Source organism: Manis pentadactyla, chromosome 16 (genome assembly GCF_030020395.1).
Source record: "Manis pentadactyla isolate mManPen7 chromosome 16, mManPen7.hap1, whole genome shotgun sequence".
In the NCBI taxonomy this organism is placed as follows: domain Eukaryota; kingdom Metazoa; phylum Chordata; class Mammalia; order Pholidota; family Manidae; genus Manis; species Manis pentadactyla.
The window spans coordinates 57,927,891-57,954,921 of record NC_080034.1 but is presented as its reverse complement, the minus strand read 5'-3'; the positions used below and the strand labels follow the sequence as shown (position 1 = coordinate 57,954,921).

Sequence of the window (27,031 nt, the reverse complement as noted above, 5' to 3'; positions counted from 1 at the left end):
CCTGAGAAGAGCTTATCACTCTGCTTCTCTGTTGGAGAGGACTTCCCCGCTTGGGGAACCAGAACATGTCTCCACGGGCCACTGAGCCAGGCCCCAAGCTCTACAAGGATAGAAGCTCCTTTATTTGGGACCTTGCCTTATATGTCTCTTTATCTGGCTGCTACCTTGTATCCTCTGTGGTATCCTTTATTAAACTGGTAATTGTATTTTCCTGAGTTCTGTGAGCGGCTCTAGCAAATTAACTGTACCTAAGCAGGAGGTCCTTAGAACCTCCAATCTGTAGCCAGCAAGTGAGAAGCACAGGGAACTGGCGTCTGGAGTGGGGGATGGAGGGCAGTCTTGTAGGGTGGAGACCCTAGCCTGGGGAATCTGGTGCTCTCTCCTGGCAGCGTCAGAACTGAGTTCTAAATTCTCGGGCACCCTACTGGTGTTCGAAGATTGCCTGGTGTTGTGTATGGTAAGACACACACCCACCCATGAAAAGAATTGTACTGTTACTGCTATATACTATTATTGTTGCATATGAAGAAAAAAAACCCAGAATAATCATATTAACTTTTGGACTAATTACTTTGGTTTGACACATATGCCAAACCTATATAAACTAAAATACCATGTATAAGAAATTCACAAAAATGAAAATAAGCACTTGCTTAAATTTTACTTGAAGGATAGAAACAACTAAATGTAAATACTAAGGAAAACTAAAAAAATACCATAGCATGGGTGCTTTAAATTATTTGGTCAGGGTAGATCAAAGCATCCCAATCTTTTCCAAAAGAGGAGCTATCATTTTTTTTTTTCATTTTCATGGTAAAAATTAGGGGGAATGAGGTTGCAGGATGAGTTTATGATGACTGAGGCTAAAGACTAATGATCAAACCACTGAAAAATTCTGCTATAGAGGAAGATAGTTATAGATTATAGGAATCGTATTTTATATAGAATTATAAAAATTTCTAAATTTTTAAAATAAAAATATGCATGTAGGCATATACTCCAAACTTGTACTTATCAATAGAATATTATTTAACAGTTTATATACAATTCCTGTGCAAGACCTTGACAACAATCTAAAGAGGCAGGGAAATGAAAGAAAAGAAACCTACCATGTTTATGGATAAATGCCAGCCCTTGCAATATTTGATACATAATATTTCTGATAACTGACTCAGGGAACAACTTGTTTCTGGGGAAAAACAAACAAATAAACAGTCATGTAATTCTGTTAATCAACCAAAACAGACAAGGAGGTAGACGTTCCTCCTCCCTTGGAGCTCCTGTTGGCCGCATGAAACTGGATAAAGGTCTGATTTACAGCTTTCACAGCATTAAAAGGCCATAAATTTAAAACATGAAATATAGAATTTTTCTTTATTTTTAATGTGTGGTGAAAACTTAAAATACCGGATGTACTGTACAAATATTCAGTAGCCAAATTCTGAACTCCCAAAAGGAGCAAAGGAAATTGGAAAACTGGGTCACTATCAGATAAGCCAGTTGCAAATCTGTGTTACATAGGCTTTGAGAGTTTTGGGGGCATCACTGCTTCCATTCTATATTGGGTATCAGTCTTGTCCAATAAAAAAATAATAGGAGCCCCAAATGAGAAACACTTCCTTACTTAAAGCCTTTGTAGTAGACATGTTAGAAAAAGCAAATGAAACAAGTGAAATTAATTATTAACAGTATATTTTATTTAAAGTAATGTAAGTAATGTTCAACATGTCAACATGTAATCAATTTAAAAGCTATTACTGCCGTTTCATTCTTTATTTTTGCAACAAGTTTTCAAACTGTGGTGTGTAGTTTTATTTTACATTTGCAGCACAGCTCAGCCCAGATTAGGCACATCTCAAGAGCTCAAAAGCATGTGACTGTGTCAGGCAGTGCAGCTTTTTAGGGTGTTTACCTAAAGCCCACAGTGAGATCCTAGTAAGGGCTAAATTAAGGCTGACAAATATCAATCGCAACCGTGCCATAGATTAATGTGATCAATACATCAATTCTTTGACCCTGAGTGAATTCTTCTTTGACCCTGAAGCCATGCTATTTTGGAAGTATTCATTTTAAGGTTTTAAACTTTACCATAATTTCAACATTTTCTAACATCTTTATTTCAGCATGATTGATTGGATTAATTTAGTGTTTATTCAGAATGTTCTGAACATACAGAAAATGGCAAGTTTTTCAGCATTATATTGTTAATTATATTATATGCTTATTGAATGTTCTTAACTGTCCCACCAAATGGGCTAGAAACATACATAGACAAAGATGGCTGGCTACATCAAATTTGAAAATAGTATTGATCATATATTACTGATATATTTTTAAATATTTGTATAAATATTGAAGTATTATATAAATATCACTTTTATAAATACAAAATGTTTAAAAACATGTTTTTATCCTTGCCAACAATTTAAATTTGTAAAAAGAATGCTACATGCTGAAGGTATAGTTAACAGTATCAGAGCAAGAATCTATGTATATTGGTCTGAAATAGAAAAGAAGTTAACTTGAATAAAAGAGGCTTTTAAATTAATCTTGACCCTCAAAACAATGTTTCGGGGAGTTAAGCTACCAGAAACAATGTAAAAAAAACACTTAACCTCAAATGGCCATGTATAAAAAAAAATGTATACCGTGTACAATTGTTAATGGTTAAATTTATACTTTTGACATTGAATAATATCCTAAACAATATCACTTCTATATCCATTTAATTTAGAAATCCAGAATTGAATCATGAAATTTCAAAGTTAATTCTTTTTGATGTCCATTTTCTCTTGCACTAACCACTTCCACTGACAGATTTATTTTTAAAATTAGATGAAAGTACATTTCATGTATGTATATGTACTTAATTTTTTTAACAGCTGTATCTCAATGTGTCATGTTTGTCATTTCATTAGTATCAGAGCATACATTAGTATCAGAAGCCAAAAAGTTAAGATTACCAATAATCTCACAACCTGATTAAGAAATTTGATTTTCCAGTATTCTAATCCAGTCCTAACTAGTTGCATATATAACTTTCATATTAGGTATCAATGTTATCTATATATAATTTTGGTTTCTGTTTTTTCATCCATTTTATAAGCATTTTTATAATCTTTGTCACTTTTGATGGCTACAAAATAATTCCATCAGTATTACATACAATAATTAACAACATATTCTTCCATTGATAGTTATTTCCTTAAATAGTTGAAAGACATAAGTGAAACTTAGTATAGTCAATTAACAGTACATACTAACCACGGTAACTATGAAGATTATGTATTAGCATTAAAAAATGCTCATTAAGTGAATGAATCAAATAAAACATTTATCACAACTAAAATTACAACTATGTAAAAAATAGTACACATGCCTGTAATGCAAGGACTAGGAAGAACTCTAGAAAAATAAACACTGATTTGAGGGGTAAAAAATTTTCTTTACTTTAATTTTAACTGCTATTAATGTTATAATGATATTAGCCTGGAACATACAGACATTCAGTAAGTATTTTCTGAAAGAAGGAAAAATGTGATTAAAGAAAAATTGACTCACCATCCTTAGACCTCGTGTGTCTATATATGAAATAAATACAGAGAGACAAATCATCATTCCATTGGAAATTCATTTCTAAAGTACTTTAGGATCTTTTGTTGAACAAGTCTGGCTTTAACCAGGCAAAATGGACATTAATCTCCCAAACGTGACTAGCAGCTACCGCCAAAATATCATCTTCCCCCAAGCTCATAGCAGATGCCTGATGCTCTCCCTCTTTAGAGACTGCTCATAGGCTTAAAAATTAAGCATTCTAATGAATGAGTTTACTAGGCTGCTTCTTAGAAGCTATTTCATTCTTTCCTCCATTCTTTCCTTAATCTTTCACAAGATGCCAGGAGAGCAATGAAGATAATGTTCTCAGTTTTGCCCAAGGCCAACTTTACTACTGAGTTTAAACTACAGATAGTGGTTGTTTCAAAAAGTATAGATAGTATGTGTGTTTATATGCAATGTTTATCTTGACTTTTAAGAGATTTCAACAGAAAAATGGTGGCTATTATCAAAGCTGGATACTAATGTTAGGTGTTATCCTTTGATAAAGATAACTAGCTAATTTAAATCCACCCCTTGGAGTGATAAATCGTTATACTGTAAAGTGTGACATATGGAAGAGATCCCAGGAACTCATGGAAAAAATTAGTTTTCATAAAATAAAGACGTACCTGTCTTTCATTAATTGATAGAGGTTTTCTTTCATATATTCAAATATAAAATAAAGATGGTCATTTTCTCTGATAACTTCTTTCAGTTTAATCACATTGGCATGGTTAAGTTTCTTCAGAGACTACAACACAGCAAACAAACATTAAAATTCTTAAAGCAAAGTCGGAGAGGTTGGCAAGATCTCATCAATGGTAAGTATGAGTTACCTTATATAATTTTCCATTTCTTCTGAATTCATTAATGAAGTTTTAATATCTATGTTTCATGTCTAAAAACATTCGAGAACACCTTTTCAAAGCAAGCAGTGATTGTTTCAAGAAATGAATGTGAGCGTAAAAATAAACCAAGTCAACAAGAGCTACCAAACATTTCAATCTGTCACTTTTTTCTCAGTCCATTAAACAGGGCTAACTTTTTTATGACTTGACCATGTAAAATTCCAGGCAAAAGTCTCCAAGAATTTACCCAACTCATACAGCATAAAATATAATGAAATGGCATATACCGATTTTAAAAAGTTGTCATTCCTTTGGTAACATGAACTAAAATACTTTAGGAAGATAAAGGAAAAACATAAGAAATACAATGATCTTTGGACTGCTTCCCACACAGAACAGAATACTCTTCTCAGCTACCGTCCTCTGAAATGCAAGAGGCATGAGGCGGCGCTAAGGCCTTCTTGGGTTCATCTCTGGGATTTTACCTTAACTTCTCTCAAGTTCATACATTCATCCCAAGAATAGAACTTCCTCTTCATCCTGAAATAAAAAAAAAGAAAAGTTGAGTGAAGATTTGCAAACACAAATGACACCATCAGCTTTCTTAGTTCCCTGGGCAAGCTAAGATATCTCTCTTCCCTCCACCTTGAAAGGAAATCATCTGCTTTCTACATTTCTCAAGGTATCTGGTACTGGTAAGACTATGTCTTACCTGAAATTCTGTTTTAACAAAAAGGTGAAAGAATTACCATTAATTTTTCTTTCTGGGTGAGTTCCTAAATTTCTCTAATCACTTAATTGTGCTTTTCTAAAAGGGCCCCTTCCAAATTTCCTCTCTTTCTGGAACATAAGAGATAAATATGAAACACTAAGGTAGAATGGGGAAAATCACAACTTTAGTAGCGAATTTAGTGAAATGACTTGATCTGACAACTTCTATATCATTACCTCAGCTTTAAACAAGAGGAGCATAAAGTTAAGTGATTTAAGTCAACAGAAATTCAGAAGTAACCAAACATTAGAAATAGCTTTCTTGAATTTTGTTCTTTACCCCTTTCCATCCCAGTGTTGGTTATCATTAGGTATAAATATACCAAAAGTGAATGTAAGGTAATAAAGTAATTCTACTCTATACACCATAAATAGAGCTTGTATTTTGAGATAAGAAAAAACAGGACTCATATCCAAAAAAATGTTTCATTAAGTATAGAAATTACAAGGCTGGATTATGAAAAATAAAAATCCCCTATGCCCTACTGCTCTCACTTGGTATTATAATTACCTATTGAGATGTTCTAGAAGATTCTCAGGAAGCTTAAAGTTATGTTTATTAATTAAACTAACTCCTATTGGAATTATCCTGCGCCTCTACAAGAGCATAATACGTACACAGGAGAAAGGAAATGAGTAGAGGAAAAGCAGGACACCATGGTGGTCAAGATGTGGGCCATGGAACTGCCTGCCTGGGTCCAAAATCCTTGCTCAGGCTCACGGACTGCATGACCTCAGAACAACTGCCTAATGACGTCTCTCTGCCTCACATTCCATAGCTCAAAAGAAGAAACCACTGCATGAGAAAAGCTTACTGTAAACTGCTTAGTTCAGCCCTTGGTAAACACTAGCTGTTCTTACTTTTACCAGTATCTACAATCAGCTACAGTAAGACATGAAAAGCATCACTGTTATTATTTCTAAAATATCCTGGGTGAAGCGGAATTTCACTTACACTTACTCAGGTGCTAGAAATTTATGGAGCTTGAAGAGGTTTCGGCCTTACTGACTTATCAAAAGATACTTTTCAATGCTATAAAAATACAAATGTCTTGCTAAAATGATAAAGGTAAACATAGCACAAAGATCAATTTAAAATAGAAGTCAATTCACACAGATCTATCAAAGTAGTTTGATAAAGTGACCAAATCCATCCCAAACTGCATATATAATTAGCTATGAGTCTTAAAAAGTAATTACAGAACTTTTTCATCCAATTTTCTAGGACCTACATAATTATTCAAGTTACTTTTCACAGTTGAGTACAAACTAAAAGTTTCATTCTGCCTGAAAATCTGTACTACCTAAATCCCCATGTGCTAATATGCTACTTTCTTGCCAGCAATTACTACTTCTCAGCCATACCACCCTAAGGCAATGAATATATCTATATGCAATAAATACGCAAGTTTCCTTACAGAACAGTTGTCCCAATTTTATCAAACAATTTAAAGAAATAAATTTTAAGAAATTAAACCAATTTGTTAGAACAGCTAAGAAAAGGCAATTCCCTCTGGGTTCCCTGCCACCTTCCCTTCCATTTACTCATTCACCAAATGCTTCCTAGTGCCAGGTCAACGAACAAATCGGAGATGGTTACCAGGTGCTGCCCATCTAACAAGAAAGAGACTTTAGACTTGTTAACACAAAACAGAGATACATACAAATTCATTATAAGGACCATGAGATAAAGGACTCTTTAAAAATACATAATGGCCAGTCCTTTTTGGTAATGCAAGGTGACAGTGAGACCTGAAAGACAGAAGGTGCCAGCAGGGAGAGACCGAAAAAAAAGGTTTCAGCCAGACAGACACAGCTAGAAACAGCTTGCTGGTTAAAGGAAATAAAAGACCCTTTCAGGCTGATTTTATTTCTTCAATGCCCTGAGCTAATTTTCATGGCAATTCCCAACAAGTCATCTTAAGAAAATGATATTATTATTAGCAGGTCACCTTTTCTGCCCTGCCTTTTCTCCAGAGCACATATCACCTTCTCACATACCATATAGTATACTTATTTATTACAATTGGTCCCCCTCTTCTCAAGTGTTAAGCGCCTCGAGGACATCCTGACAGGTTTTGACACATAGCAAGTGCTCATTACTAAGTGACTGGATGGATGTCTCTACTCATAGATGGGCTCCTGAGGAGCTGTCCCACAAACAGGAGACCCTGAGAAAAAGAATTTCCTTGCAAGTCCTTAAAGGGTGGAGAGCTTACTAAATAAACGTTAATTTAATAAGGTGAGGGGATCTTATTACTATCCTCTAGGGTGAATTGTGTTACAGTTTTTTAATGGCAGAAGATAACACAAAGTTTCTCACCAGTGATCTAAGTTCACATTTCCCAAAATAAATTTTTAAAGTGGTAGTTTGTCTTGCTCTATATAGTATTCTCCCAACTGCTAACCACGCATCCTCCAACTCAGCCTAGCCAGTTTTGACTGCATTTCTAGACAGCTCAAAAGCCTTGCTCACTGCTTACTGACTTTAGCACAAACTTCCTTCTGCATGTTCACATTCCCAGGTTGTGCGACCCTGTCCCTCGTGTACTCGCCACCAGGCTGCACCTCGTTTTCCCTGGTCATCCCTGCACTGTGTGAGTCCTCAGACTGCTCTCCTCTCCCTTCTCCACATCCCTCTTACCGGGTCTGATTCTAACAGCCAGCCACATCCCCAACACCTGTCTCCTGGCTCTTCTGTTTATAAGGTTTACAGAATGAAAAATACCTACTTCCAGATAATCAGTTTCCCTTCGAGGGGACATATGTATTGTTCACTTTGAACATTAAGGATAAGCAGCTCTTCATCTGCTGCCCAAAATGTATTCAACATGGAATTTAGTTTTAATTTTTAATCTACCATGTATGGATTTAAAGTGTTATACAAAGTTATGCTTAGGATATTTATGGCCTAAATATGTAGTGCCTAAAATTTTATACCTCCAAGCATGAGATGATGGTCTTGATTGGATATTATGGAATGTAAGTTATTCTGATAACAAACAAGGATAAATTGAGAATGGAGAATAAGGGGCCCAGTATCTGTACTTTCAGAAGTTTATTTCTTTGCATCAGGCTTAAGAGAAATGGTATAGCCTTCTGTATGACTCCTATAAGAAACATAAGGTCAAAAACTGTCTTCATGCTCTGTCTTGTTCAGAACGTTAAACAGTAACAGCTATGTGTACATTCATGTTGATAAGCTTGCTAGTAGCCTGGCTTCATAGTTCCTTAACTCCAGAGATGTTCAGTGCTATCCAAGCCAGTCACTGATAAACACCTTGTTATCATGGGAAATGGTTCTCAACTTGTGTAACTTCAGACTGACCATAAACTCCTACCTTTCTACCATCATTACCATTGTATTTGCTGCATACATGCACTTGTTCAACACGTGGCTTTGCTTGCCTCCTCATCCAGCTTGGACCCCACAACTGGCCTTTCCACCACTATTCCCTCAAGAACACATACATATTCCAAATGTCCCCCACCAACATTCCACCACTCCTGCCTTGCCATCCCCTGGTCTCTGCTCTTTGTACAAATCGGTGAAGGCACAAAGAAAAGTCATGCAAACGCTCCCATTTGCTCCACTTTAGTGTTCATCCCATGTAATCTCAGCTGGGCTTTTACCCATACTTGGCGATCCTTCCACAACTTTCTTAGTGACTTGGTAACAGGTCCTCCCCAACTGTTCAAAGCTCAGTGCCTCTGCTACCTCACTTCTTACTACTCCTTGCCCTACTGAGATCTGGCTTATCTCCTCTCTGTTCCACTGGAACAACTCTCACCACAGCCACTAATTACGGCATCTTCCCCAAATCTAAGGAACACCATGCCAGATAATATTGTTTGGATACCAGAAGGCCATTTCCAGCCTCCCACCTTTTGCCTCCTAGTATAGAGGCTGGAATTGTAGCTACTCACTTCTCAGCCTTCCTAGAACCTAATGGAGATCATGTGATCCAGTTCTAGCCAATAAGATGTAGGGGGAAGCCACCAGGGGACTTCTGGGAAAGAAATTTTACTTCCTGATTGAACATGAGAAAAGAATTTGCTTGTATGATTCTCCCTTCTCCCTGCCTTGAACATGGATGTAATGCTTGGAAGTGAGGTAGTCACAATGTGGCCATTAGGTGACACATTTGAAGACAGACAAATTCTAACAGCTCAGTATGAAGATGGTAGAAAAGGCCTGGATTCAGTATCTGGTTAAGCCTTTGAAAGAGCCCTGGAATCAAACTCCAGATTTCTTGATAAAGGAAGAAAAATAAACACCTCTTTATTTAAACCATTTGCCATTAGTTTGTTTCTGTTACTTGCAGCAAGAAGCATTCCAAAGCAACCCAGATGCTTTCCAGTCATTAGTTACTACTTTTCCAGTTGAGCACTTTTTCTTTAGATCTTTCCTTTGGGTCCAGGTATTTTCTACACTCTCCTAGTTCTTTCCCTACCTCTCCAGTGACTGCTTTTCAATCTTCTCTGTGAGATCATATTCCAGGGTCCATTCTTTATATGCTGGGGTTCCTTAGTGCTCTACAGGAAGACCTCTTTTCTTCTCCCTCTGCTTCAATTACCATCTGTAGACTAACAACTCCCAAAGCACCAAACCATACCTCTGTTTTTGAATTTTAAATGCAAATATTCAACTGCCTACAAGCATCTTAAAATTATTACATCCAAAACTTTACAAAACTTCACCCAAGCCCAAGATTTCCCCTTCCCTGTCATGGCAAAAGGCACTACCACTGCCATTTAAGCCAGAATCCCAGGTCAGCCTGGATTTTCACCCATTCTTCACTCCTTCCCCATGCTCAGTCACCAGTCCCTACAGAGCTTGCCTCCCTAAATGTCCCTTGAATGCTTCCATTTATGTCCATACCCAATGTTATTTTCCAAGATCAGGTCCTGCCACCTCTAACGCAGATGACTGCACCAGTCTCCTAACTGGTCACCTTATGTCCAGCCTTGACCACTTTAATCAAGTCTCCTCTCTTTTGCTAATGGGATTGTTCTAAAGCAGTATTGGATCACATCTACTCTCCAGCTTAAAATCCATCACCTTCTAGTCCTTAAAGTATACAAACTCCTTAACCTGGGTTCATGACTTCACCCCCTGGCCTCATGTCCCTCCTCTGCCCCACGCGTCATCTCCACTATGGCCACCTACCCCTATTTCAGTTAGTTGACTCCAGTCAGGCCTCCAGGCCCACACACCTATTGTCCTTAATGCCTCCAGCGTTCTTCCCTATCCTCGTTATCTTGATAATTTTTCTCATTCCTGAGATCTCACTTCCTAAGGGAAGCTTTCCAAGATACTTCCCTGACAGTTTCTCTGTGCCTGCATAGGACCCAATATTCCCACCACACAGACTTATCATATTTTATGTTTAATTCATATTTAATTCGTTGGTCTTCTTCACTACATTGTAACTCATTTATACCACCCCCATTTTGTCCTGAGCACTAAATGTAGTAGGAGCTTAACAATTACGTGTTGAATGAATAAATTCTCTTTAAGCCTTGCATGTGACTTTTTTCACTCATTTTTGCTTCGTCCTTACTTAAATTAGGAACACTGTCTGGTACACTGTGGATCCTTAATGTGGCAGACACTGTGAGCTGACTATCCATAAACCACTCTTCTCTTCCTCTTTACTAAGTAAGGTAACTCAGCTTTTATTCATGGGTCCAAAATGCCCAGTTAAGAACTCAGTTTCTCAGCCTCACTTGTAGAAGGTGTGCCATGTGACACACTCCTGGCCAATGAGAAGAAACCAACAGCATTCTGGATAGGGATGTGGTCTTTCCTAATTAAAAAAGAGTGCAGTAGCTGACAACCTCAGCTCTTCTCCATTTCTTCTTGCTTGGAACTCATATTCAATGCCTGGAGCTGCAGTAACTATTTTTTTTTTTGAAGACAGAAAAACCTGTCTGTGATAATAGCATTGAGGTAAGGCACTACCCCTGGGCTGCCTATCTCAAGACTTTTTATTATGTGAGAAAAATAAATCCCTATTGAAGTTACTTTTGGTTAGGTTTTTTATTTCATATATCAAAGCATTCCTAAATTGTATACTGATGGCATCTTCTCAGCCATCAATCTATTTGACTTCTTATAGTATTTGACACCTCAATTCTCTCCAGGCTTTACCTAGATCTACACAGGTAAGGTCCAATTCCCCACTGTACGAAATTCAAGAATAAAATAATATATGGGTTTTGCCACCCATAAGGAATAATGAACATTTTGTTACATAAAGCAGAACAGTGGTAATAACCCGGCATGATTCCATCACCTCAACCCTCATTCTTATTTTCTTAGTCTCTTCCCCCAAAACCACAGCTTTCATGAACTGTATGTGTATCTTTACAGTCCTTTAAAAATATTTTTAAAAATTCATTTATATATAATGAAGTATTTATTTGTGTGAACTTATACAGTCATTTTATCTATAGATAAGGATCATTTCCTCTCACTTTGGCTAACACTCATACCTCATTTCTTTTTTTTTTTTCTCTCTTCTTGCATTAGGATCATCAGTGAAATCTTGATCAGTAGGGGTATAGCAGGCATTCGGGTCTTAAAATCAACTTTACTGGTAGTATTTCTACTATTTGCCATAAAGATAATGAATTATAAGTCTTATCAGGTCAGGTAAGTTTCTTTTTATTCTTGTTCGTGGACTTGTTATTTTGTTCAATCGTGTATGGGTATTAAATTTTATTAAGCCCACTCAGTAAATTTTTCATTTCAGTTATTGTACATTTTACATTTATTTATTTGCTAATAAAGGCTACTGGCAATAGTTTATAAAATTATTTCCTCGTTTATGAAATGTTTCAGATCATAATAATTTAGTTTTAATATTTGATAAACATTTATTAAAGCATTTCAGTTTGAGATTGTCATCTTTTGTTTGAAGTGGTGATCAGTTTTCAGGATGTGACCTGGTGGATGCCAACTACCATGTCATGAGGACGGTCATGTAGCTCTCTGGCAAGGCCCATGTGAAGAGGAACTGAGATCTCTTGCCCACCACGTGGGTAAGTGTTATGGGCTGAATCGTGTTCCCCTGAAATTCATACATTGACATCCTAACCCCCAGTGCCTCAGAGTGTGACCTTCTTTGGAGAAGGAACCTTTACAGAGGTAATAAAATATAAATGATGTTATTAGGGTGGACTTGAATCCAATATAACTGGTATCCAAAGAGATAAGGACACAGACACACACAGAGGGAAGACCAGAGTGGACCCAGGCAGGAGAAGGCCATCTTCAAGCCAATGAGAGCAGCCTCAGAAGAAACGAACGCAGCCAGCACCTCGATTCCTGACTTGTAGCCTCTACAACTATGAGGAAATAAATCTGCTGTTAAAGCCATCCTGTCTGTGGTACTTTGTTATAGCAGCCCTAGCAAACAAATAGCGTGAGCTACCTTGGAAGCGGCTCCTCCAGCCCCAGTCATCAGATGACTTTAACTTTGGTTGATATCTGAGTGTCACCTCATAAGAGAGCTGAAACCAGGACGACCCAGCTAAGCAACTCCTAAATTCCCTGACCCAGAGAAACCTTGTGATTGCATAAATATTTGTTCTGGTTTTAAATCGTTAAGCTTTGGGGTAATTTTTTTAGCTATAGCAGAGAATAAATACAGTAGATTAAAAAGAAATAATTAAATATTAGTTCTATTTAATTGGCAGGCTTAGGATTATACCATATGCCATTCAGAACTCAATTTGATATGACGAATACCATCTGATTTTGAGGCCTGTTGCTTTAATAACGAAATAAACTCTACTCTTCACTCAACTTTAAAGTGTAAAAAAATTCCAAGTATCACCTTTGGTTCTGGTCCAAATTTATTACACATAAAAAGAAGACCTCTTACATGTGTTTCTTTATCAATGTAGCTGGACATACCAGAAAATTAAAATAATGTATGTGAGGAATCAGCAGAATTCCTCTGGGCACTGTTTCTCCAGAATGGCATTCCACATTAGCCCAGCAAGCCTGGGGGTCTCAACTAGACCTCTCTTTGCTTGTACATATTCTCGAGCAAACAAAGGAGAAGACAGACCAGAGTTGCAAAGGTGAGCTTTGCAGGGTTGCCCGCAGTACCTTTTGATGGCTACCAGCTCCCCAGATTCGTTGCTCTTGCCCATCAGCACGCTCCCATAGGTGCCGTCCCCGAGCTGTCTCATGGTCGTGTACCGGTTCATCTTGCAACAATGATGCAGCAGAAGTTGTTGACTGAAATGACTTCTCTGTTGAATATAAATGTAAATGCTTCTTTACTTGTTTTTGCCTTTAGACTGTTGTCGCTACACTGGTGACAGGTTTGTCATCATTAAACAGGCTCTTCCCCCAAGATCATGTAGGTTCATGAGATAGAGCAGTAAACAGTCTGCTAGCGAGGAAACAGGGCTTCCATCCTTATGCACACCCTATGAAAAAACAGAACCATCGTAAAGGGAATTCTCATTAAAGAATCTCTTCAACAAATTTACTGGTAACCTGCAGCACAGATAAAAATTGTAAATAATATAAATAGCAATGTGTTAAATATTTGCCAGCACCTCATTTGTCCTATGTGGAATGAATTTCACATATAACAGACTGACAATACTCATTTGGCGAATGCTTCATATACATACTACTGTGCTATTTATCTTAGGAATGTTCAATTAATTTGGCTTAATGATTGTATGAGTCCTTTTTTATTGACTGTAATCTATATTATTCCAAGTCAGTTCTTAGAAAATCAGACATCCGTATGATATAACTCTTTGAATCAGCTTCTGTACCATATTTAATTTAGTCCATGATCCCTTATGTGAAACTCCTGGACCAGATGTGTTTGGAATCCAGGAATTGGCATATTTTAGAAAAGTGTTACAGTGCATATACCATATGTTATGTAACAGCTCCCAAGCAGCACCTTAATGTAGCTGCAGAAAAATGTGTGAGAAGTACACTTAAGTAAAATAAATGAAGACCATAATTTCTAGAACAAAAGTTCAGAGGTAAGAAAATGCCAGGCCTTACATCATCCAGATCGTGTTATGTTGCAAATTTGTTCATACAACTTTACTGGAAAAATTTCATTTTCAGAGCCCTGTGGATTTTGAAACTACAGATAAGAGCTGTGGATCTGTATATCTTAGAAGGGGACAGGTTTCAAGAGGCTGATTTTATTATGCAATTAAAGAAAAACAACAGCCTCAGTGTCCACCCCTCACAGTGCTCAGTAGTTTCCTCCCATCGTTTGGTCTCAGCTCCATAATTCAAGGAATCGTTTCTATTTCATACCTATTTATCATTCTTAACTTGCTTTTAAAAGTCTTTATTATTCCGTTACAAGGCTTGTGCTTAGTGACCGATGGTAATAAAATGTTTGGCACCATTAAAAGAAATCATTTGTTTTAAAATGTCTTTTATGATTTAGTGCTTCAGAGATTATTTTTCTTTCACTGTAGCACTGTTTCCATCTCCACAAAATAAAATACTAGAAATTGTTTTTTTATTAGATGCAGACATTTAGGACTGACAAAGGGTATGTTGCATTTGTCAAAGTACCTAAGGCTTCCAAAAACTGCCCTTCTGGAGAAGGCAACAAACATGAGCAGAGAAGTACAGTAAAACTATGTTGCTTCCCGTGCACAAGAATATATTTCTCTGCAGGAAACTTTAGAAGAACCATTTGGGGCTTTTAAGTAACAGGGAAGGTGTATTAATTTATCATTTATTTTACTTCTTATAGATAATAAGCCCTTCAAAGGCACATATAGACTAATTTAGGTTATGCTAACTCCATGGCCAGCAACTTGAAAAAGATGATGATGATAGATTTCACTTCTATTTAGGGGTTCCCTCATTTTTCTCAGCTTAAGTCTGAGCAAATGGTCTCAACAAATGCCAACAGATGATTCCCCATTTGCATGAAAATTAAGTTTTTTGTAAGTAGTCTTCATTATACATTGACACAATTCTGAGTATCGAGGCATATATAGAAAAAGGCAACATCCCTCTTCATGGTTCCTGACCAAAACATGTTGTTTGCTTTTCTTAATTTTTCCTTTACCTATTTAAGGAAATGTAATATGGAAAGATATTTTGGGTTTTTGTTTTTACTATGTACTATGATTAAACAAAACACAGACTAAAATGTATTTCTTCCAATCATGTAGAATTTTATTAAATCATATTTGGCAATTTACTAGCAACTTGTTAAATTACTTGACATTCTTTTCTAGCTACCTTATTTAAGGTGACATATACCTATCTCTTTTAAAGAAAGGTGCTTTCTATAGGTTTACTTATCCCTTCTGGTTAAGTAACAATATGGAGAATATATTTGTCCAGAGGTCCTAATGTTCATCATATCAGTAAGACTGTAAAATAAAAACACAGAAGAATTAAGTGACCTATTATCAATCAGGAACCAATAATAGAGTCAGTCTCTAATACTTGCATCAGGCTTGAAGCTGTTTGTTTTTTTGTGGTACGGTCCCCAGCTTCCAAACAGCACATCCTCACCTAGCTTTTACAATCACTAGTGCAGCAAAAAGAACTATGCCCTCTTTGCTCCAAAACTATGCTGACTCTGCCCCACAACAAAATATGCCCACCCGACCTCCACCATAATACTCCTAAGCCAACTCCCCAACATAAATACCAAGATGCTCCTGACTGACTGGAAATTGCAAGTGGGGTTCCCTATCCTGGGGCTACATTTGGTCCCATACCTGGGAGGGCACTGTAAAGATAAGAGGCCAGAAATAGTGAAAGGAAAGAGAGTATGAGCTGGGTGGAGGGAGTCTACCCGGAGCTTCCCTCAGGAAAATAATTTAATTAAGAAATTTGATGGGAAAACAGCATCATCTTTTCTTTGCAATTTCTTTTCAGGTTAACATGTAACTGAGGACATGCACTGAGGATCTGAGAGGTAGAAAGTAATGTAAGCAAGTCTGGCAAAGGACATACTGCCCAAGTGGGAACGAAACTTCGGAGGTAAGAAAATGCCAGGAATAGTAGTAAAAATTTTACCCTTCGATGACTTAACAGCGTCCTAAAGAGGAATTAATTGGGTCTTTCTCTTCCACTGCTAAGAGTGTCAGCCACCACTATCACCAATACTATTAGCAAAACAGATCATTCAGTCACTGGTGACTCTGCATTGGCCTGGAAGCCCAGGCATTTTTGGTGTGGCGATGGTAGAACTTCATTCCAAGCTCAAGCAATGAACTTCCAAACCAACCAACTTCCAAGTAAACACAAAGTTTGTTTACGTGAGGATGGCTGTAGCATAGGGCACACTTACATTCGAGGAAGAATAAATAAGGGACACAGCCAATTCTCAGCTTCTTTTGTGTGAGGGGTGGAATGGTGAAGGTAATGGATATAACATACGTTTTAGAAGGTCTGATTGGTGGCTCTGAGAGAACCTGTACAGTTTAAGCCCTATCTAACTTTTAAGTAAAACAAGATTACATACCATGCTCCAAAACAAAAACTTTAGAAAGGTTTCTTTTGATTCACATTAATTACAAAATAAATAGCTCTCCAGGGTGAGAAGCTATTTCAGCTGTCCCCTTAGGCCCCTGAAACTATAAGGAAAATGGCCTAATGTAAAGAGTCATAAAGTTTTTTTAAAAAGTCATTATTCATGCAAAAGATGACAGTGTGAGAGGTGAGACAGAGGCTTCCTCCTAAAACCACATATAATATGAAAGTATAATTAATACAACTAATCCTGAGAGAGAAACAGGAAAGAGGACTGCACCAGACTGCATACATCTGGAGAAAAGGGCAGACTTCATGGAAAAGGGTAGCATATCAAAGCTGTGGCCCGGCGGGACCTGAGCCCTTCCCCCACCCCAGCTCACCGGCAGGAGGAAGAAAAATGGAGCAGGGAGGGAGTGGAGGCCTGGGACTGCTGAATACCTAACTCCGGAGATCTGCGCTGGGAGCACAAACCTACATTTCATGGTGCTTTCATGACACTCGCGTGATTACGGGGTTGAAAAGCTAAGACAGGCAGAATTCCTGGAGAGACTGAGATTACAGCCACTTGTGGAAAGCAGGGATCCATATCCGGCTGCTCTGGGACAAAAGCTTATACCTGTGTGCTCGGCCCACTGGCTCAGGCAGTGGAGACAGGCACAGCAGTGGGGAGGCGGGGAACAGCTCTTTCCTCCTGCCAGGCACCAATCCCACTCCCCTGCGACCACCGACATTGCTTCAAGGGCTGAGCAGCTCCAGAGACTAGTGCTTCTGGACACTAGAGGGCACCATATACAAACATGAAACGCCAAAGGAACCTGGTACAAAGTAAAATTAATATAACCTCTGAATAAGATGATAAGGACCTCATGACTCTTCCTGAAAGGGAGTTCAAAATAAAAATCATTAACATGCTAATGGAGGTACGGAAAGATATTCAAGAACTCAGGAATGAATTCCAGTCAAAGATCCAATTGTTGAAGAGCACGATGGAGAGTATTAAAAGCAGATTGGCTATGGTGGAGGAGACGATAAATGAAATAGAAACTAGAGAAGAGGAATACAAAAAAGCTGAGGCACAGAGAGAAAAAAGGATCTCTAAAAATGAAAGAATATTGAGAGAACTGTGTGACCAAGCTAAATGGAACAATATTCGCATTATAGGGATACCAGAAGAAGAAGAGAGAGAAAGGGATAGAAAGTGTCTTTGAGGAGGTAATTGCTGAAACCTTCCCCAATCTGGGGAAGGAGATAGTCTCTTAGGCCATGGAGATCCACAGATCTCCCAAAACAAGGGACCCAAGGAAGACAACACCAAGACATATAGTAATTAAAATGGCAAAGTTCAAGGATAAAGACAGACTGTTGAAAGCAGCCAGAGAGAGAAATAAGTTCACATATAAAGGAAAGCCCATCAGGCTAACATCAGGCTTCTCAGCAGAAACCTTACAGGCCAGAAGGGAGTGGCATGATGTATTTAATGCAATGAAGCAGAAGGGCCTGGAACCAAGATTACTTTATCTGGCAAGATTATCATTTAAATTTGAAGGAGGGATTAAACAATTTCCAGATAAACAAAAGCTGAGAGAATTTACCTCCCACAAACCATCTCTACAGTCTATTTTGGAGGGACTGCTATAGATGGAAGTGTTCCTAAGGTTCAATAGCTGTCACCAGAGGTAATAAAACCACAGTAAAGAAAGTAGAACAGCTAATTACTAAGCAAATGCAAAATTAAATTAACTATCCCCAAAGTCAATCAAGGCATAGACAAAGAGTACAGAATATGACACTTAATATATAAAGAATAGAGGAGGAAGAAAAAGGGGGAGAAAAACAAAAGAAACCTTACGTTGTGTTTGTAATAGCATATTAAGTGAGTTAAGTTAGACTCTTAGATAGTAAGGAAGTTAACCTCGAACCTTTGGTAACCACGAATCTAAAGTCTGCAATGGCAATAAGTACATACCTATCAATAATCACCCTAAATGTAAATGGACTGAATGCACCAATAAAAAGACATAGAGTCACTGAATGGAGAAAAAAACAAGATGCATCTATATGCTGCCTACAAGAGACTCACTTTAAGCCCAAAGACATACACAGACTAAAAGTGAAGGGATGGAAAAAGATATTTCATGCAACTAATAGAGAGAAAAAAGCAGGAGTTGCAGTACTTGTATCACACAAAACAGACTTCAAAACAAACAAAGTCACAAGAGACAAAGAAGGACATTACATAATGATAAAGGGGTCAGTCAAACAAGAAGATATAACCATTATAAATATCTATGCTCCTAACACAGGAGCAACTACATATGTAAAACAAATACTAATTCAATTAAAAGGGGAAATAGAATGTAATGCATTCATTCTAGGAGACTTTAACACTCCACTCACTCTGAAGGACAGATCAATCAGACAGAAAATAAGTAAGGACACAGAGGCACTGAACAACACATTAGAACAGATGGACCTAATAGACATCTACAGAACTCTATACCCAAAAGCAGCAGAATACACATTCTTCTCAAGTGCACATGGAACATTTTCAAGAATAGAGCATATACTAGGCCAAAAAAGAACCTCAGTAAATTCAAAAAGATTGAAATTGTACCAACCAGTTTCTCAGACCACAAAGGTATGAAAATAGAAATAAATTACGCAAAGAAAATAAAAAATCCCACAAACACATGGAGGCTTCACAACATGCTCCTAAATAACCAATGGATCAATGACCAAATAAAAACAGAGATCAAGCAATATATGGAGACAAATGACAACAATAATTCAACACCGCAAAATTTGTGGGACGCAGCTAAGGCCGTGCTAAGAGGAAAGTATACTGCAATACAGGCCTACCTCAGGAAAGAAGAACAATCCCATATGAACAGTCTAAACTCACAAATAATGAAACTAGAAAAAGAAGAACAAATGACGGCCAAAGTCAGTAGAAGGAGGGACATAATAAAGATTAGAGCAGAAATAAATAAAATCGAGAATGAAACAATAGAGTGAATCAATGAAAGCAAGAGCTGGTTCTTCGAGAAAATAAACAAAATACATAAACCCCTAGCCAGACTTATCAAGAAAAAGAGTCTATACACATAAACAGAATCAGGAATAATAAAGGAAAAATCACTATGGACACCACAGAAATACAAAGAATTGTTAGAGAATACTATGAAAAATTATATGCTAACAAACTGGATAACCTAGAAGAAATGGACAACTTTCTAGAAAAATATAACTTTCTAAGGCTGACCCAGAAAGAAACAGAAAATCTGAACAGACCAATTACCAGGAACCAAAATGGAATTGCTAATCAAAAACCTACCTAAGAACAAAACTCCTGGACCAGATGGCTTCACCATGAATTTTATCAAACATTTAGTGAAGACCTAATACCCATCCTCCTTAAAGTTTTCCAAAGAGTAGAAGAAGAGGGAATACTTCAAAACTCATTCTATGAGGCCAGCATCACTCTCATACCAAAACTAGACAAAGACACCACAAAAAAAGAAAATTACAGACCAATATCCCTGATGAACATAGATGCAAAAATACTCAACAAAATATTAGCAAACTGAACTCAAAAATACATCAAAAAGATCATCCATCATGATCAAGTGGGATTCATCCCACGGATGCAAGGATAGTACAACATTCGAAAATCCATCAACATCATCCACCATATCAACAAAAAGAAAGACAAAAACCACATGATCATCTCCATAGATGCTGAAAAAGCAGTTGACAAAATTCAACTTCCATTCATGATAAAAACTCTCAACAAAATGGGTATAGAAGGCAAGTACCTCAACATAATAAAGGCCATCTATGACAAACCCACAGCCAACATCATACTTAACAGTGAGAAGCTGAAAGCTTTTCCTTTAAGATCAGGAATAAGACAAGGACGCCCACTTTCCCCACTTCTACTCAACATAGTACTAGAGGTCCTAGCCACGGCAGTCAGACAACACAAAGAAATAAAAGGCATCTAGACTGGCAAGGAAGAAGTTAAACTGTCCCTGTTTGCAGATGACATGATATTGTACATAAAAAACCCTGAAGAATCCACTCCAAAACTACTAGATCTAATATCTGAATTCAGCAAAGTTGCAGGATACAAAATTAATACACAGAAATCTGTGGCATTCCTATACACTAACAATGAACCAGCAGAGAGAGAAATCAGGAAAACAATTCCATTCACAATTGCATCAAAAAGAATAAAATACCTAGGAATAAACCTAACCAACGAAGTGAAAGACCTCTACCCTGAAAACCACAAGACACTCTTAAGAGAAATTAAAGAAGATACCAATAAATGGAAATACATCCCGTGCTCATGGATAGGAAGAATTAATATTGTCAAAATGGCCATCCTGCCTAAAGCAATCTATAGATTCAATGCAATTCCTATCAAAATACCAACAGCATTCTTCAACAAACTAGAGAAAATTGTTCTAAAATTCATATGGAACCACAAAAGACCTCGAATAGCCAAAGCAATTCTGAAAAGGAAGAATGAAGCTGGGGGCATTACGCTCCCCAACTTCAAGCTCTACTACAAAGCCATAGTAATCAAGACAATTTGGTACTGGCACAAGAACAGACCCATAGACCAATGGAACAGACTAGAGAGCTGTGATATAAACCCAACCATATATGGTCAATTAATATATGATAAAGGAGCCATGGATATACAATGGGGAAATGACAGCCTCTTCCACGGCTGGTGTTGGCAAAATTGGACAGCTACATGCAAGAGAATGAAACTGGATTATTGTTTAACCCCATACACAAAAGTAAACTCAAAATGGATTAAAGACTTGAATGTAAGTCATGAAACCATAAAACTCTTAGAAGACAACACAGGCTAACATCTCCTGAATATAAGCATGAGCAACTTCTTCCTGAACGCATCTCCTCGAGCAGGGGAAACAAAAGCAAAAATGAACTCATGGGACTATATCAAACTAAAAAGTTTCTGTATGGCAAAGGACACCATTAACAGAACAAAAAGGCATCCTACAGTATGGGGGAATATATTTGTAAATGACATATCCGACAAGGGGTTATCATCCAAAATATATAAAGAACTTACATGCCTCAACACCCTAAAAGCAAATAACCCAATTAACAAATGGGCAGAGGATATGAAGAGACTGTTCTCCAAAGAAGAAATTCAGAGGCCAACAGACACATGAAAAGATGCTCCATATCACTAATCATCAGGGAAATGCAAATTAAAACCACAATGAGATATCACCTCACACCAGTTGGGATGGCCAGCATCGAAAAGACAAACAACAACAAATGCTGGTGAGGATGTGGAGAAAGGGGAACCCTCCTATACTGCCGGTGGGAATATAAGCTAGTTCAACCATTGTGGAAAGCGATATGGAGGTTCCTCAAAAAACTAAAAATAGAAATACCATTTGTCCCAGGAATCTCACTCCTTGGAATTTACCCAAAGAATACAACTTCTCAGATTCAAAAAGACATATGCACCCCTATGTTTATTGCAGCAGTATTTATAATAGCAAGATATGAAAGCAACCTAAGTGTCCATCAGTTGATGAATGGATAAAGAAGATGTGGTACATATACAGAAAGGAATACTATTCAACCATAAGAAAAAAACAAATCCTTCCATTTGCAACAACATGGATGGGGCTGGAGGACATTATGCTCAGTGAAATAAGCCAGGTGGAGAAAGACAAATGCCAAACGATATCCCTCATTTGTGGAGTATAACAATGAAGCAAAACTGAAGGAACAAAATGGCAGCAGACTCAGAGACTCCAAGAATGAACTAGTCGTTACCAAAGGGGAGGGGTGTGGGAGGGCGGGTGTGGAGGGAGGGAGAAGGGGATTGAGGGGTATTATGTTTAGTACACATGGTGTGGGGGATCACGGGGAGAAAAGTGTAGTACAGAGAAGGCCAACAGTGACTCTGTGGCATCTTACTACACTGATGGACAGTGACTGCATTGGGGTATGGGTGGGGACTTGATAATATGGGTAAATGTAGTAACCACATTGTTTTTTCATGTGAAACCTTCATAAGAGTGTATATCAATCATACCTTAATAAAAATTTTTTTTAAAAAGTCATTATTCCCATGTACCTACTCACTGACAGCATATAAATTTCTGCTTTTATCAGTGTAGCAATGCAAGGTCCTAAACTGATTGCTAAGCAGCAAGCAGTACTGTACATCAGAAATTAAAAAGGGAGCTTTTATAATGGAAAAGCAAAGATTCTGTGTTAAAAAAATAAAAGCACAGTGCTTTGTGCTAATATTCACAAACCATTTTAAAATTAAAACAAAAAAACCACCTCAGGGAAGAGATTGAACCTCTTTGCCCAAAGCCAGCTCAGCCAGGCAGCAACTTAAGAAAACATAGACTGCCTATAGGTCCCCAGTTCACACACAACATTTCTCTACAAGTTACACATATTTTTCTCTGCTGACCTATGGAAAGCTAATTCTGCAAAATAGGTGTTAACATGATTTTTTATGTACATGAATATTTGTGTGTATATATATATATATATATATATATGCATCCAGGCAAAATGCAGATAAATGTAATATAACTATGACCCTCAATTAATTTAACAGAACTGTTAGGAACATGGAATTTTCTACAGTCAAGCTATATTTACTGACTTTCCTATGGGTCAAACAAACCTTATATTTTGATTCAAAGAAAAAGCCACTTATTTTGAGGCTCAAGGCTACAGACTAACATTAAATAAAGTAAAACAAATTTACTATTATGCTTCCAAACAAAAACTTTAGAAAAGCCTCTTTTGAGTCTTATTAATTTCAAAATAAATAGTTCTCCAAGGTGAGAAGCTAACTACTTCTTTGGCTGTCCACATACCCCCCCTTAAAATATAAGAACAATGGCCAAATGTCCCACTCTAGTTTTCTTATTCTCATCTAAGTGCACAATTACTGTAAATTTGAGCTTTATTCTTAACAGCTTCTTCCAGCTAATAAGGGATTTAGGTAGGATTAAAGAAGATTAACATAGAGGACAAATGGAGGGTAAAATGCTGTCTGCCAGTCTTTGAACGGAGAACGTTCGGATGTCTTCAGTTGGTCTTTGTGGAACCTACTGTAAGGATATCACTCCAAGGCTGGCATTAATGCTTGTTTCAAAGGAAAAAGGGGGTAATTAACATCTTATAATCACTAAGTTGTTTAAAAAGCAAAACAGAAAAAGGTTTCATACTAACCAAGTCCTATTTTACAGAAATTAAAAAGGGGGCTTTTATAATGGAAAAGCAAAGATTCTGTGTTAAAAAAATAAAAGCACAGTACTTTGTGCTAATATTCACAAACCATTTTAAAATTAAAACAGAAAAACCACCTCAGGGAAGAGATCGAACCTCTTTGCCCAAAGCCAGCTCAGCCAGGCAGTAAGTGGCCGCCTTCAGGGGCAGCTGCCTCCGTTCCCAGCCGGGGCAGTGAGTGGGGATGGCGGAGGTAAACAAAGGCCATAGGGCTGGGAAGTAATTTTTGCCTCCACCACAATCTTGACTCCATGGGTAGTTTTTCTAATTAAAATAAATCCGGTAACTTCGGAAATCCGTTAACAGAACAAATGTCTGCTCATTTAAAAATATGTAAACATAATTGCGTACGGCTTTCTTTTAGAATTTTTATTACAACTACTGAAAACCAGTTTTGTTGCCCCCACCCCTACCCCCCCCGCCCCGACCCTGTCCCTAAATGAAAATGTCTTATTTGCAGTAAGGAAACTGCTTTCGTTACGCGGACACTCATTCTTTCCCGCAAACTGGGGCCCCTGGAAGACTCCTGGGGCCGGTGCTCCGCAGGTCTGCCGGGAAGGGGTCGCCCCCGGGGCCCTGCGCGTCCGGCCGCCGCGGGTGAGTGGTCCCCGGGCACCCCGACGCTGGTTGGGCGGGGCACTGCCGGCGTCCCCCAGGGTCCCCCAGTGCCAGGATCCCGCTTTTACCGGGGAGTCATTGGGATGCACGAACGCGGACCGAATTTGACCAGTTTCTCTTTCTTCTCCTTTTTATTTTGTAGCAGTTCTGAACTCAAATCCTCTGCCTCCTTGAGACCCGACGCCGCCCCTCGCTCCTAAAAGTAGCTTCCTCTCCAGCCACGCCAGCAGTGAATGGGGCAGGCGGGACGCGCGGGGGGGCTAGGGGTCCGGGAGGGGGGTCCCCTCAGGCCGGCGAGGAGCGAGGAGAGCGGTGGAGGGGGCCTCGGAGGGCGCGGATTGCAGCAGGCTCAAGGGGCCCCCTCCCGCTCGCCCCTCCCGGCTCCTGCCCCCCCCCCCCCGGGTGCTCTCCCTACCGGCGTTCGGACCCCTTCTCACAGCGGAGGTGGGTCCCCGTAGGACAGGGCGCCGAGGGGACATGCCGGGCCGGGCGCGCAGGGCGGGGTCAGGCTGGGTCGGACCGAGGGTGGCGGCCGCGCAGCCCGCTCGGGATTACCTGCCCGCCGGGCAGTTTACCTCGTCAGCTCCCGTGACGCTCCGGCGTCCTGTATGTTTCGTCGCCTAGGAAACGGCGGGGGTGTGCCTGCTTCTGCGCTCCGGCCCACTCACGCCGTCCGCAGGGGGCGTGGTCGAGCAGGACAAGCCCCTCCTCGTCCCGCAAGTCCCGCCTCCCGGAGAGAGGGCTCGGGAACACCCTGGCGTCGGTGGAGCTAGTGCTCTCTGCATTTGGGGCTGGACAGTCTTGATTACCTTTTCAGTTCTTTATAGGTAGGTAGTGATTTGCTCTGTATTTTGTTTTGGCTTTGCTCTGATTCATTCTACAAAGTCTTGATTCATTAAACCTGGTTCCCAACCATTTTTAAAGTTGAATACTCAATTACTAGGTGACCTAGCAAATACACTTGCAGGAAAATTAAAGAAAAAGCATGCCCAGGCCATACCTCAGACCAACCAAATCCGAATTTCTGCTGGTGGTACCCTGGCATCAGTGTTATTTAAATGTCCCCAGATAATTCCAAGGTGTGTTCAAGGTTGGAAATAATTCCCTAGAGAACTTTACATATGTGTACCAGGAGTCATATACCAAGATACTCACATATACAATACTTGTACGAGCAAAACTGAACACAACCCAAATGTTAGCAGGGGAAGGGACAGGTCAGTTGTGGTTTGGTCATCCAAAGGCATTTTACGGTAATAAAAATGGACACCATAGGTTAACCTTAAAAACATATTGAGTGAAAAGTAAGTTGCACAAAGCTACATGTGGTATGCTACCATTTTTAGAAATCTCAAATAAAGCAAAACTAAATAATACATTGGGTCAGGAGTCCCCAGGACACACCCCAAGTTCAGAGACTTGCTGGGAGGACTCATGGGACTCAGCACATAGTTGTTCTCACGGCTAAGATCTTTGTAGTGGTGATGTAGTACGGAGTCACAGCTGGAGCATTAGAGGAGAAGACAGAGGCAGGGTCTGGAGCGATCTCTGCACAGGCTTCCTTCTGCTGCCTCCCTCCCATGAGGGTCACACAGAGCATACTTCACCCAGCAGTGGAAATGAAACAATTCTTGTACTATGTTTCTGCCCAGGGAAGCCCATTTAGTGACTTGGCTTTTATTGGGGGTTGGTTGCTTAGACGCTCTTTGCCTAGTGTGTACCTAAATTGCAGACTCCTAGGAGGAAGGCAGGTATTCGGTCTAAACTACATTGTTTCTACAGTTAAGGCACAGTGAGTCACCTATATCAGTTAGGGAACCATGGGACCCCTCTTGAAATCCAACTTCCTAGACATCAGCCAAGGGCCAACCTTGTAAGCAGGCCTGCTCTGGTAACCTTTTTATGCACAGTGACAAGTACGTCTGTGGAAAGACATACAAATTAAAAGAATGTTCAGTCCAATATTTAGGATAATATCTATCTCTGGAACATGTAGGCATGCAGAAAGGAGAACACGGATAGATGCAAAAGAATTGGTGCTGTGGATTGTACCAACATCGATTTCCCGGTTTTGTTACAGTTATGCAAGATGTCAACACTGGGGTGGGTGGGCAGGGTGATGAGCGAATGGAACATTCCTGTACATTTCTTTGCAATTTCCTATAAATCTACAGTTACCATTAAATAAAACCTAAAAATTTTAATTGAACTGTACATTTAAAAGCATGTGTACTTTATTGTATGTATATTAGAAGTCAGAATAGATTGGTAGATTCATAGGTTATTTTATCCTGATTATGCTTCATAACATATACATATTTCCCTATAACCTTTTGTGGGTATGGAATGTTGCATAATAAGTATGTTGCTGTGA

At 38.8% G+C, this 27,031-nt stretch overlaps 1 protein-coding gene across 4 annotated transcripts in view; it reads right to left on the bottom strand.

The window, feature by feature from the left end:
- MAK (male germ cell associated kinase) overlaps nucleotides 1–25,312 on the bottom strand; it is a 59,051-nt gene extending 33,739 nt beyond the window's left edge. The window contains exons 1-5 of one of the 4 annotated variants that reach the window (XM_057493823.1): nucleotides 25,233–25,312; nucleotides 13,339–13,664; nucleotides 4,931–4,985; nucleotides 4,227–4,348; nucleotides 1,110–1,189 (exon numbers count right to left, since the gene is read on the bottom strand). In XM_057493823.1, the coding sequence (XP_057349806.1) occupies nucleotides 1,110–1,189; nucleotides 4,227–4,348; nucleotides 4,931–4,985; nucleotides 13,339–13,439 (358 nt within the window). In that variant the 5' untranslated portion in view covers nucleotides 13,440–13,664; nucleotides 25,233–25,312. Of the gene's footprint in view, nucleotides 1–1,109; nucleotides 1,190–4,226; nucleotides 4,349–4,930; nucleotides 4,986–13,338; nucleotides 13,665–25,072 lie in introns of all 4 variants that reach the window. The other 3 variants (XM_036888710.2, XM_036888711.2, XM_036888712.2) reach the window with 3 other exon arrangements.
- Between the last annotated feature and the right edge of the window lie 1,719 nt (nucleotides 25,313–27,031).